Genomic DNA, 13,563 nt, shown 5'->3' on the forward strand with positions numbered 1-13,563 from the left:
ATATATTTGGTTCACAAAAGTACAGATCTAGTTTTTGTTGCCATTAATACTTTTCATGCCCACCTGGAAACCTCAGAAAGTCAAAGCAAAACTCAGCTCCAGGCAGCTTTTTTCATCCAGCTGCTCATCAAAGTCATACAAAATCAAGAACCTAATCTTCAGCTGAATTAAATCATGACAGCTTTGTTACAGGATCTGCACCAGCAGAGCTGAGGCGCTCTGGAAGGCTGCATGGGAACAGAGCACTTCCAAGCCCTCCTAGTGTGCTAGGGACAGGCTCACATTTCCCCCAGGGACCACGAACCAAGCTCCACAAGGAAATTTGGCCATCAGCATATGGTAGAGGGTTATCTACCCCGGGAGCCTGGAAACAACCGTGGGGTTTCTTGTGCTGTAAAACAGGGCTACCCATTACACTGCCACAAGTGTTGTGCTTGGAAGGATGCACTGTCTGAAACAAAATCTTGGCCAAAAAGGCAGACAAAATGTGTGACTAAAAGAGCTTACAAGTTAAGGCAGAGACCATACAATGATTTTAAATATGTTTAGTCAATGGGGCCTCTCCGGGTGTGTAAAGGTAAGCACATACCTCCAGCTTCGTAGGACCAACCCCCCCGAAATTTCTCTCTGTGGGAGTTTGGTACAGAGGCACTGTTTTTCCATCTCTCAGTCTTTTCTTCTTATGGAGCATTTGCACACAAAACCTCCCACGGCTCTTCCTGAGGTGGGACAACTTTGGAAGGTATGCTGGAGAGCTCAGATTTTCCTTCACAATGAGCAAGGCAGTAACAAGTAATGCACAGAAAGTAAAGTCTTTCCCTCCATGAGCTGGCAGTTCCTTTTCTGGCACTCCCAGCTCTTCTTATCAAGCACCAAACATTAGTCAGCAACATGAACTCCCCAACCCCCAGCGCAACTGGGGTGCATTTAATGTCACATAGCACAGTCCCTATTCATGTTAATAAATACCTGCTCACTTAAGTAATCCCATTGATGTCATCAGCGTGAGCAAGAATTGCAAAATCTAGCTGCTTCCTAGTACCACTGTGTGTTGAAGGGTTGGGTTTTTTTAGTACAGGTGAAAATTTGTATCCATTCAGCTTGCACAATGTGCCTCATGATTCAGCAGAGCTCTGGGTTCCCCACCAAGGTGACAGATTCTTGTTCATCCCAGAGGACATATAGTCTCCTGAGCTTCCCTCTCTCCTCCCAGAGGATTTTTGTGGATACAAAGCAACAGCCTTAAAAACAACTCTTTTGCTTCAGTCCCTGGTAGCACTTTCAAAATTACTGACAGTCAATTCTTCTCTGTCACTAGGATCCCAGATGCCAGCAGAAACCAGGTTCAAAAATAAAGAAATAGTGTTTCCAATTCAGATATGCAATTCGAATTCCTAAAGTGCAAAGGATAGTACATATGCTGTAATGCAAACCCTGGGAGGTAATGTTTGCCTGCAGTTTGACTTTCCACTAAGATAACGAAGGAGTAAGCAAACCTCTGAGTTGTGAGCTGAGCTTGTTTCCCCTCTTCAGCTGAGGCAGCCTGCTCATATGTGGGAGCAGCTGTGCAGTACCTTAAACTCCAGGGAAAGAGATTGGAGCTGGTATGACTGTGGCAGGACATTTTGTGCAGGCTATAGCTGTGTACACAAACTCCAAACGCATTTCCACTGAAACAGGCAGTGGATCAAACAAGGTGAGATGCTGTAGGATCACTTAACCACTCTGCTAAAACAATAGCCTTTTTCTGAGTATTAAAAAAGCCTGACAAGAAAAGGCCAGTGGTACAAGCTGTGGTATAAGCACTGGGTTTTCCAGGTGGAGGATATGAACAAGGCCCTGGGCAGCTCTTGTACATCCTGCTGGAAGAGACCACAGCATAAAGAAGATGCCTCACAAGTTCTCCAAGGAGCTTGTATCACCTCCAAGGAGATGCAGCAGGGCTGAGCCACACCATGGCCCGGGACTGTGCAAGCAGCCGCACACTGGAGGAGCCCTGGCGGCGGGAGGAAGGGAGAGCTGGAGCTGTGAGAACACATGCTGCAGGGCACCATGTTCCAGTTGGGTGCTCACTGTTTGCTCATCATCTGCTGTCCACCACTGGGTGAAGGAAACTGCTATATAGCCTACCCTATCAACTGGGGTTTGTGCCTGCACTGCTTGCACTGGGTGGCTTGTGTTGCTGTTGTACTGGCCATTTTACCCTACAGGACTTGAGTGTGTAAAACATTATTTCCCTTCACACCAGGGTGAGCTGGGCTCTGCCCAGCAAGGAGCCCCAGAGAATCTGTCTTACCTGTGGTAAGAGGGGATTTTAAAGGGGAGGGAAGGGGATCTTGCTGACTTAAATTTTGACAAAGTTCTTGACAACCTACATGATTAACAGGGAGTGAAGGGCTGGAGGAGTTAGAATAATAACAACAGCAACAGGGTAAAATATGGGCACAACTCTGGCAAAAAAGAAAATGAAATCTAGAGCTCTAGACTCAAACTCTTAGGAACTTAGGGCAACAAAGATGATTAAGGGAGTGGGGCATCTCCCTTATGAGGAAAGGCTGAGGGAGCTGGGTCTCTTTAGCTTGGAGAAGAGGAGACTGAGGGGTGACCTCATTAATGTTTACAAATATATAAAGGGTGAGTGTCACGAGGATGGAGCCAGGCTCTTCTCGGTGACAAACAACGATAGGACAAGGGCTAATGGGTTCAAACTGGAACACAAGAGGTTCCACTTAAATTTGAGAAGAAACAACTTCTCAGTGAGGGTAACAGAACACTGGAACAGGCTGCCCAGGGACGTTGTGGAGTCTCCTACTTTGGAGACTTTCAAAACCTGCCTGGACACCTTCCTGTGTAACCTCATCTAAGTGTTCCTGCTCCAGCAGGGGGATTGGACTAGACGATCTTTCAAGGTCCCTTCCAATCCCTAACATTCTGTGATTCTGTGATTCTTATGGGTCTCTGTGCTAGAAGCATATCTATGCTGTGGGTGCCCAACACAGCAATGAGTGCATAGGCATGTAGCTCTTCATGCAGTTGCAGAGATTCTTCAACACACAGCAACGCCAGGAGCCAGTGGGAAAGGAGCTGGTGGCCCTGTTAAGGGTGCCAAAATGCCCCCAGTTTGCCCACCTCCCCTGCAGTTCACCAGCTCCGGTCCTTCACTGCTTACCTGTTGCCTTTCTGCAGGCAGGCAAAGTTCCCAGCAGAAGATGGCCCTGATGGCTCCCCTCCACATGTCAGTTGTCATTTTCTTGACACTTGGGTTGGCTTGTGTGTGCACAGGCACATGTGGGCCCTCTACACAGATAAGCACAAAGTGTGGCTACAAAGCCTCCATAGGGTTTCTTCCTAGGTAAGGACATGCTTCTACCAGCCTCTGTTTACACAGGACCTGGAGAACAAACTAAAGGCCAACCCTCTGTATGTTAAGAAACAACCTGAAACTGGGAGAGGAACAAGGAGCACTGGGAATCATTTATTAATATGTCACAAGAAGAAAATAGCTTATGTAAGTTATGAACTAGCTATACAAGCAGACCGAGTGGCCCTACGCCATTGAAGGGCTTTGAAACAGGCAGTCCATGCTGGAAAAACTATCCACTAATATTCATATGTAAATTTTTCACAGCAAGGTGGAAACGTCAGAAATAATAATATCAGCATCTGCCTGAGGACTGTTGCTACCTTCTCATAACCTTTTTTTTTTTTTTTTACATCTGGTTCCATTTATGACTCATACTTCCCAAACAAGCCATATGTTGCTGCAGAAGGCCTTTAACTTTGCTTGATTCGTATTGAGCTGCATTCCTGGCTGTCAGCCAAGTAAATGTAATAAAACCACTTTTTCCATCAAAAAATAAAAATGAAATCCCATTTGCAGGGAGATTTAATTAGCAGCCAGTAAGTCATTTTGGTGTTGAAAGCATGCACACTCATGTTTTGTTATAGCCTGATTTGCACCTTCAAACTCTATTGTAGCATTTCATTCGTTATAACACAGCAAGGTTTTGCTTCCCCCCCACCAGCTTTCGTTCCACTGCAGATTCTGTGGCATTTGAATGATGGCAAATTTGGGGAAAATATTACAGCCTCTGAGTTCTTCTCTCTGGATGTCACATTTTGCATCACCTCTTTAGAACATTGTGACATTGATGATTTTAGCACCCCGAACACAGAGCTGACAACAGTAATTTCTGCTGAAATAGGCAGTCTATCAAGAAACTAGTGTATAAAATCAGGAGCTGGCATCCCATTAAAGCCCGCAGAATACAGATGACTAAATCATCATCACTGCTGATGTTTCTGAAACTAACACATCAAAGTTGGAGGGGGAAAGAGACTCTATCCTGCCTTTTTAAAACAGGCAGTGACTTTCTTCTTCATTGCCCTTTTTAATTTATCGAAATTCTCAGGTAATGAGCATTGTGATAACACATTTTTGGCTCCTGCCTCATATTCCTCCAGGGAGGGGTAACGTTTGACACCATTGGCATTATTTTGAATACCTTAATTTTAAGAAAAACAGCAAACCAAGCTGTTCGAGGGTTTAGCTTGTTCCCTTTCCTGGAAAATCAGACTGCAGGAGCCAGGAAACTTTGTGAGCTCCAGGATACAGAATTTCCAAGTATTTTTTGGGAGCTGGTGGGGCACTGATGGGCCAGGGCAGCCTCAAGCATTGCATTCCCCAGCCACGGCCATCCTGGAGCCCCCCGCCAGCCCCCCTGCCCTACCCCATGGGCTCAGTCCCCCAACCAGCACTGCCCCACCAGTGGCTTTCCTGGCAGTGGCCGAGGTCACTCACAGCTGCGCAGTAGCAGCCAGAGAGCAAGCCCAGCCAAATTTTAGGCTGCTTAAAGCAGCATTAACTCCCACTTGGATTTCTGCATGGAAATCCAGCGAGTTAGCGCAGGGCAGCGCTCTAGACGGTGGCTGATCCTTTGCTCTTGCAGCCTGGCAGGGATCCAGCTCTGCAGAGAGCCAGCAAAAATCTTTCAGGGGATCCCGCAGAGCAGGGGCAGCACCACGGGGGTGTTATCCCCCCTCGGCTTCTTCCCGCTGCTTGTGTTAATTGATGGAGCAGGCAACGGGGCTCAGCTTATGAAATCACCCAGCTCCCTTCAGCCCCCACCCTGAGAGATCAGCTGGATCTGAATCCCTCCTGCTTGCGGTAGGACCAGAGGAAATACAGATGGAAAAAACTATTAGGCTATTTAGCTCATCTTCTGCCAGAGAAGGACTGCTCCACGACTTTGGGTTTTTTTTGTTTTGTTTTGTTTTTTTCCAGAGTTAAAAGCCCCCCATCTCTACTGAGCGTCCAAAGAAGACTTCTGAAAGATTTAAGATGAGTCCAAGATGTCTCTCTGTATGCATCTCATGAGTTAAAATGTCACCAAGAAATATGAAACGGAGAGGAAAGACTTTGTCACAAAACTGATCAAAGCCTCCACTTTATCATTTTCATTTTTTCTGTCAGTAAAAAGCAACAGGCTATTTCAACCATGAACGTTTTGTTGTTGTTTCATTCTTTTTTTTCCATCTTACTTTCTGTCTAAATATGGATGTTGTGAAGGGAAGAAAGATTGTGAGAAATAACAAATGGAAGTGAAGTGCCAGACGTCATTAAGTTAGTCATTAAGAAGTTTTTAAGGGCCAGATTTTCACATGTGCCCAGAATCTAGTAGTTTCTGCCGAGAACAAGTGCTCAGCACTTTTGAAATCTCTGACCACTTAATCTAAGTGCCTCAGCCAAAGAGTCCAGCTCTTCAGAAAATCTGGCTTTTCAAATAGCCACTCTTCCGAAGTAACCCTTCCCTTTGCAGATTATGAGTATATATCCATTTAGGAAGAATAAGCACACAGTTCCTCCCCCAAGCCTTTGTTTTCTTTCCAGACTACACAGTGCCACTGTTTAGAGGGCCAGTGCTAATATGCCTGGAGGATTCAGGGCATTTACACCAGCACTCGGGATATTTGGGGACCAGCTCCTTCCATGACCCAGAGCTGCCTCCCACAGCCACCCCACTCTGGCAAAGCACAGCTGAACCAGGCAAAGACCTTCTCTCCTGTAGGAGCAGATGGGAAAGAAAGAAGTTGAAATGGCAAAATGCCAAGTACTCTGACATCCCTGCAACTTTAGCAGCGAGATTTCTCACCACCTCATGGAAACAAGCCTTCAGAGACTGCATCTCCTGCTGTTAAAATGAATGTGGAAACTCCATTAGTTTCTATGGCATGGTGTCAGCCTCTTCTTGTATTCTGGCAGAGGAGTGGGAAAAGAAATGCTGTTCTCCAGTACGGAGCCCAATCTGCCTCCACTGGCTTTCTCCATCTTGCTGGGTGTTCACGGGGCCGTGCACACTGCCATGCATATTCATCCTGGCTGCTTTGCTTAGCAATGTTCCTGTCAGTTACGAGATGTCACTCATCAGGAAAGAATGTGAAAAGGCAGTTTATGTGGTAATATTGTTTTTGTTTTTGGTTAAGCCTGCTGCTGATCAAGGTCTCCTCATCATGTCGGCTTCAGAATGAATATTCATACAATGCAGAAGAAAAGCAGGGAAACTCACTAGAGCAGAAATTTTTACTGTTTTTTTAAAAGCTGTTGTTTTCTTCTGCCGCTGCTCCCACCACCCTGCAGTCCAGCCTGCAAGCAGCCAAGCACACACAGGTTATTTGTATGCTTGAACAGCCCTCAGAGGTATTAGGCTCCCTAACTCCCTCAGCTGCTCTGCAGCAGAAGTGCACTGGCACCACTGGAGCTTGCTTGATGCATGTTGGGTGAGGGGCCTGCCTGTAGGAGATGATTTTGACACGTACAACAATGCACAGCGCAATAGGAGGCCGCCCCTGTTTCTTAAAGCTGACGGGAAAATGTCACCAAGGCGGTGTGCGCAGCCAGTTGCCAGCATGGAGAGCCAGTAGTCCCTGAATGGCAGTTCATCCTTTGTGGGGATTTCAGTGGTTCATGGTCCTTGCAGGGATCTGCTCCCAAGGACATGTGTAATCCACTTCTGCCTCCACAGTGGTCCAGGTCAAGATCATCTTGTATAAAAAGATGGAGAAATTTATCTTTTGCTTAAATTCAATCCCATGCCTAATAAAGCCCTACACATACGAACCATACGTACAGGGTACCTCTATACTCACAAATTAAAGGAACTCTTAAAAAGAGTTTTCCTTAACAAGCACAATCATTTGGAGAAGACTTATGTACATGCAACGAATAAACTTCTTATAGCTCATGTAAGCATCACACAGGAGCAAAAGCCAAGTGGTTCACAGTGAAAGCTGTTTCCCACATTCCTGGTGCTGTCAGTGATACTGAATCCAGTTAAAAGCAGACATATTAAAGACAGCACAAACACATGTGGGAAACGTAGCATATAGAAAGTCCCCAAGAATAATTGCAGAACAAGTCAAACTATCCAGCACTTTCATCTTAAATTGAGCCTACATTAACCATATGTTCAGGGCCTGTGTTTAGTGTATGTAATTTGTCTATAAGAAAATGGTGCAGGGACATCATAACAGTAATAAACTCCACTAGTACATGGACTGCTGATTTTTTCATGCAGGCAATGTAACTGAAAACAAACAAACAAACAAAACTAACAACCTCAGAGTAGTGGCTAGACCAAGATATATGATGTGATGTGCAGGTTTTGCATTGAATATCCTGGATTTACTTCAAGGGCATTCTTCAGAGAACATTGATTGAGATTTTCAGGGGTGGCTAAATGACTTTAAAGGATAAGTCCCATTGGCTTGTTCCACTGTGCAGTGGAATAAATCAATACGGCTTGTTGTCCCTCAGCTGTTCAGGGTAAAACCCAATAAAGGGCTCAGGCAGTGCAGCACCTAACTTTTGGGGCTTGGTCCTTACTCTGAACTGTTAGTCTGCTCCCCCCTCCCCCCCTCCTATTGGACATGGGAGAGTCAATCACCTCAGAAAGGAGCTGGAGGCTAAGCAGTGTTTGAAACCATCCTCTCCAAGCTGTCTTGAAGGCTGTGGGCAGGGAACTTCTTTGGCTCTGTCCCTGTCCTTCAAAAGTCTCTGTCACACCACTCTACTCACTGGCTTTCCAGATGGCTCTCTCTGTACTAAGCAGGGCACATCCAAAGAGCTTTTCTTCTTGGAGACAACAGGCTACAATCTTGCTGATCCAATCAATCTTGAATTCTAGCTTCACAGTAGCAGAACTGCAGCAGTAAATAAAATACTCTTCTACTCCTTGTAGGGTGCTTAGGGCACCTCTCCTAGGAGACTGGAGTTTTTGATCTAGAAGAGGAGAAGTTTCAACACAGAATTTTGGGGTTCTTTAGGTACTCAGAGAGGGGGGCCAAGTCATTAGGCTAATCCGTAAGAGGTGGTGACAGCACTTGCCATAAGAATAATTCAAAATGGAGTCCCATTTTCTCAGGTCAGGTATTTTCAAAGACCCGCTCAGTAGGGCAGGTCCCTTGGAGGACCTAGGCCAAGAAATGTGTTTCTGGTGTCCAGCTCAGTTTGGAAGTGAAAGAAGCATGAAGCAATTCCAAGAAGTTCAGTTCATGCTCAAAAGCAGAACTCAATGAAATGGCCTCAAACCAGGAGGTGCCACTGGGGTAAAACAGGAGCTGACTGCAGTGTTCTGGGATTGAAATTTTTGTACTTAAGTACCATTTGGGTCTGTTAAAGCTAACAATGTCATTCATCGGTACTAAGTCTTACTCACTGCTGGCAACATGTCCTGCAGTGGGGAAATCTCCATAAAGGTATTTAACATGTGATGGAGTCACTACCCTGAGTCAGAATCTAAAGCTTCAGAAGAGGATCGTGCAGGCAGTTCTATCAGACCAATATGGTCTCTGTTTTGCTGACGCAAATAAATCCTGAAGTGACTCTGGTGACAGTATTCCGCGAGAAGAGAATGAAGAGTGCTTGCCAGAGCATCTGTATTTCACTTGTGCTTTGCAGAAAAGACATATGGATCTTCATAGACAATTATAACCTCCTTGAACAATATAATAGGTAATTATATTCCTGACATAGAAATTCTATAGCATACTGCATATAAAAATTCTCATTTGCTTCTGCAGTTTTCTAGAGTGCCCTGTTGAATCTCTTCTTTTCATCCCTTTTGAAAACACAGAACTTTTACATCAGAGACCTCAGAGTCAACCTCCTCCCCATCACCCTCAGGGGGGCTGTCAGCACAGAGAGGTGGACACCACCACCCCGGCCAGGAGCTGCGCAGCTGTGTCCCTGCAGCGCTGAGCCTCGAGGCACGGGGTGACAGCCCAGCACGGCGGGGCACAAACGCAGCCCCATGCCACTGTCAGTGCTGTGGGACAGGAGGGAACTGTGCTGGGCAGAGCGGGCAGAGCGCTCCAGAAATTATCTGCCCCCGGTCCTGGGTGCTGTACCCACTGTGGCAGTTCCAAAAATTGCTCATGTCTGGGAAAATTTTATCGGACGTGTTTGCCTTTGTCCTCACCCCTGCCAAAATGTGAAAAGTGGCCATCATCTACGCCTAGGCTTTGCATAAGGATATGATTTTTTCAAAGCACTGTATAAACATTAACTCATTAAGAAAATACAGTTAAGATCATAAGTACCTGAAACCTCTTTAGGGTTGTCCCATTGTAACCCAAAAATATCACGTGTAATTTCAGTGATACTGGCTCAATGATTACAAAAAAAAAAAATCCCCTGAGGCTGAAAAGGTAGATGGTAAATTGCAGATGCAAATTAATTAAATTAGTCAAACAAGCCAGAAGTAACTCCCACAGTAAGGGGGTTGCTTATAAAGGCAATGTCAATAGAGCATTTACCATTGGGGGTTGCCTGGTTCCCTTTTAATAAAATATCTGTGATTACTTGATTAGTTGATTGTTGTGCAGAGCATTTTGTTCTCAATACAGCCATGCAGCCAAGGAGAAGAGAGAGGCTTTTATCAGATAAAGCTTGTTTATTTAAAATGTACAATTGACTTCTTTTTTTTCTTTTTTTTTTCATGGAAGCATGATCCAACAAGCTGCTTGCCTCCAACTACATATACTGCTTTTCCTCTCTCGAGTCTGAGATGAGCCAGTTTTCTGGCACACATTTTTCTTGGCAAGGTTGCCACAATGATCTGGAAAAAAAGGTAGGAAGGCTGCATTGGATATGAGAAACTAACCTTTAATGGTCAGAAGTGGTCACTATCCATTATGGTATTACACTCGTCATATGTCATCACGCTACAATTGCGACAAAGTACCAGCTGTGGTTCTGCCTCCACATGGTATTATTGAAGAAATAAACTGTGTTAGTCTGATAATATCTGAGGACAATAGATGATCCACATTTTTTGCTGCCACTCACATTCTTAAAGGCAGTCCTTGTGTGGGAAAGTAGTGCTTGAGAATAAAAGGTTCTAACAACATACTGGAAAATCAATAAACTTGGAAAATTCAAAGAACACATGAAAACTAGACACCTCATGCATATAACTTTATATTTATTTCTTTTTAAAGAACACTCTTTAAATGTAAATCAATATACAAACTTGGTTTCACAGATTTATAATCCACTAAATAGCACAAAATATAATCCAGGTCGTCGGTATCTTTCACCTCTGTGTGTGTGTTGTGTGTGTGTTGATTGTGTGTGTGCGCACATGTGCACGCTCGCATGCTGCTGGTAGCACGAACCCACCACACGTGTACAAACACAAGCCCGGGCATCTCCTGACTTCCCTCTGGAGCAAACCTCACCCGGATGGAGACCCTGTTCTGGAAGACTATGACTTTCCTGCCCGTCGATCCCGTTCCTTGGAGGCCGAGGGGGCCAGCAGGGCCGCGCTCCTCCGGCCGCCGGACCGGACGAGACGGGACGGGACGGGACCGGACGGGACGGGGCGGGGCGGGATGGGACGGGACGGGGCCTCTCCTGACGCTGACCCGGGCACCGCAGCGGGGAGCGCCCAGCCGTGCTGTTCAAGGGCAAGGAAACGCCTTTTATTTCCCCCCTTCCAAACCCCTCTCTGACATTCCGGGGCACCTCCGCTTGACACCTCGGCCCGGCGGTCAGCCCTTGGCGAGCACTCTCGGGGGGCACTGCTTGCCCAGCCCCGAGCGGCCGCTGCGGGGACAGGGAAAGGGTCGCCCTCCAGCCGGGCTCCAGCTCCGGCCCCGGGCCCCCCGCGGTGTCCCCGCCCCGCCCGGCAGCGCCGCACTCCGCGCCTGCCCGGGGGGCTGCACCGATGCACCAGCCGTGCACTTGCACGTATTTACCTGGGGTGGAATGTTTTCCCATAGCTTTGTAAAGGAGTATCTAGATCAACATGTTCACGTAAGACCAAATACTTTTAATATATTTATAACTGTTTTATAAAGCTTTGAAAAAACTCACAATAGCACATTGTTTTACTTTAATGCTTTACGGCACTATCAGTTTAAAATCACAATCAGCACTTAAGTTATAGTCAATCCGGCAAATGAGACCAAAAAAAATTACAAGAGTTAAGAACTGACTGATACATCCTTTACCTTTTTTTTTTTTTTACTAATGCATAAGTGCAGAATAAGATAAGATACTCTAGTTTAAATATCTTGTTTTACAATATACATTTTGTTCTAATTACGCAACAGTAAATCCCATGCTTCACATAGAAAAGCAATCCACAACATTAAGAAAAAAATTTACAATTTATGAAACAAAGTAAATAAATATTAGTATTACAGAATCAGAGCTGTACATAAAAGCTGTTCAGTTTTAATCATATAAAAATATGTTTTAGTGCAACCTCACATATATTGATGCTGTTTTGCTTTACATCATTTAGATCCAAGTGTCCAAAAAAGGAAAGAAATTACATTTATTACAAAGCAGATACACAAATTCTAAAATATGTACAAATTACTGCTAAAAAAATGCTTATAAGAATATAAGCAAAGTAAAGAAAAGGCACAAACATCTGTACAATTTAAAAGTACCAGACCCAATAAGAATTTCAAATTTAGATTTGGTCAGGCTCATGATGACTTGTTATTTTATCTAATTCTTTTGATATAACAAAAGTATATATAATAGCAAACTACTGTAACTTAGAACAGGCATGCTGTAAAGTTGAATACTTCTCCTATCTCTAGAATACAAAAAAAAAATAAGTGGGATAAATGTATAGGTGAAAGTCTCCATGCATCTCAGATCAATGTGGCTTGCTCTTCTCAGATGACGGATCTTTTCTTTCCTGTGTGCTTGATGGGGGGTCGCTCCTGCTGTGAAAGCCCAACTGCCGGACGTCCACAAAGCTCTTGGTGTAAAAGGTGGGATGAGCTAATGCAGTTTGTGATGTACCAAAACTGTCCTGTTCACCACCGTGCAAGTCAGGATGGGTGGCTGAGGCACAGCTCTGGCCCGCCTCAGATCCACTAAAGTGTTTAATGCTAAAATGTGCACTTTCTAAAGGTTTCTGGTGAGGCTCAGAAGGCCTCTGCAGCTGCTCCGCCCCGTGCAGAGCGGCTTCTTCTGTGGCGATTCGCAGAGAGGCTATGGCTTTTGTACAAGTCTGTATGTTCTCCTCCTGCTCCCTCTCGGTAGCTACAACACTGTCCTCTGACGTGCTCTGCGTCAGCAACAGCAACGGGGAGGACGGCACGCTGGAGGGAGCGGCAGGGTGCATGCTGTGTGGAGAGCTACGTTTCTCATGCTGCTTAGAAACACTATATGATTCTTTTGTAAGGATTTCCACAGTTCCTCTTTGCTTCTCCTCAGAGCCCTCCCTCTGCAGGGCCAGAGCGGACGGAGGACATAAACCTGAAAGGGCTGCAGGTACTGAATGGACCATCTGGATACCCCCAATAGGCATCATGGGGATGGGTGCTCGGATCTGCTGCTGGGAGTGTAGTGGAAGATGACTGAAGATGTAGTCACTCGGACCTTCGGGGAACGGGCTCGACCCACGGTGCTCCATACCTCCTTTTTCTCCATATACATTGAAGTAAGGCCCCTGAGACAAGCCCCTTCTCTGTAACCAGACAAAAAAACCACAAAAGAAAAATCAGCACTGCTACTAGCAAAATTCTTGTCCAGCTGCCAAACCACCTATCTGCTTTCCTGTCAAACACAACTTCCCATTCACACAGCACCTTTCATCCAGATGGATCCCAAAGCATTTGGAAAACTCCACTAATTGCTTATCCAAACAACATAGGAGGTTTTGCTTAGCTCAGCCCTACAGGGCTTATGCCTCTGAGGTGCCAGGCAGCAGCTAGTTAAGAGTGTTCAGTAACACAATGCAGCAATTTGGGTCAGGAAGTGAAGAGTATTATATTCAACTGAAACTATGGAGAGAATTTGGGGTAGATAGAGTTTCATCACCAGGAGAAATTTGGCCAGGAGATTCATCTTACCCTCTCTTTTGGCAAACTGTGCTGGTACTGGCAGTCCACACTGGGTATCAAGACTTTATTGCAGAGAAATACACATCTGAACTCTCCTTGCTCACCACCACTGCTTGGCAGTATTGGAAAATCTGACTGCATGTGTGTATTTTTTTGCCTGATGAAAGATCCTGCTCTGGAGCCCCAGAGAAGGCA

General features: G+C 45.4%; 1 protein-coding gene across 4 annotated transcripts in view; it reads right to left on the reverse strand.

The window, feature by feature from the left end:
* Positions 1–10,493: 10,493 nt before the first annotated feature.
* Positions 10,494–13,563, reverse strand: part of HIVEP2 (HIVEP zinc finger 2) — a 141,965-nt gene continuing 138,895 nt past the window's right edge. For all 4 annotated transcript variants that reach the window (XM_080341337.1, XM_080341336.1, XM_080341339.1 and 1 more), the window contains one exon: positions 10,494–12,992. In XM_080341337.1, the coding sequence (XP_080197463.1) occupies positions 12,174–12,992 (819 nt within the window). In that variant the 3' untranslated portion in view covers positions 10,494–12,173. The remainder of the gene's footprint in view (positions 12,993–13,563) is intronic.

The sequence above is a fragment of the Nesoenas mayeri genome, assembly GCF_963082525.1.
Source record: "Nesoenas mayeri genome assembly, chromosome: 3".
Lineage (NCBI taxonomy): Eukaryota > Metazoa > Chordata > Aves > Columbiformes > Columbidae > Nesoenas > Nesoenas mayeri.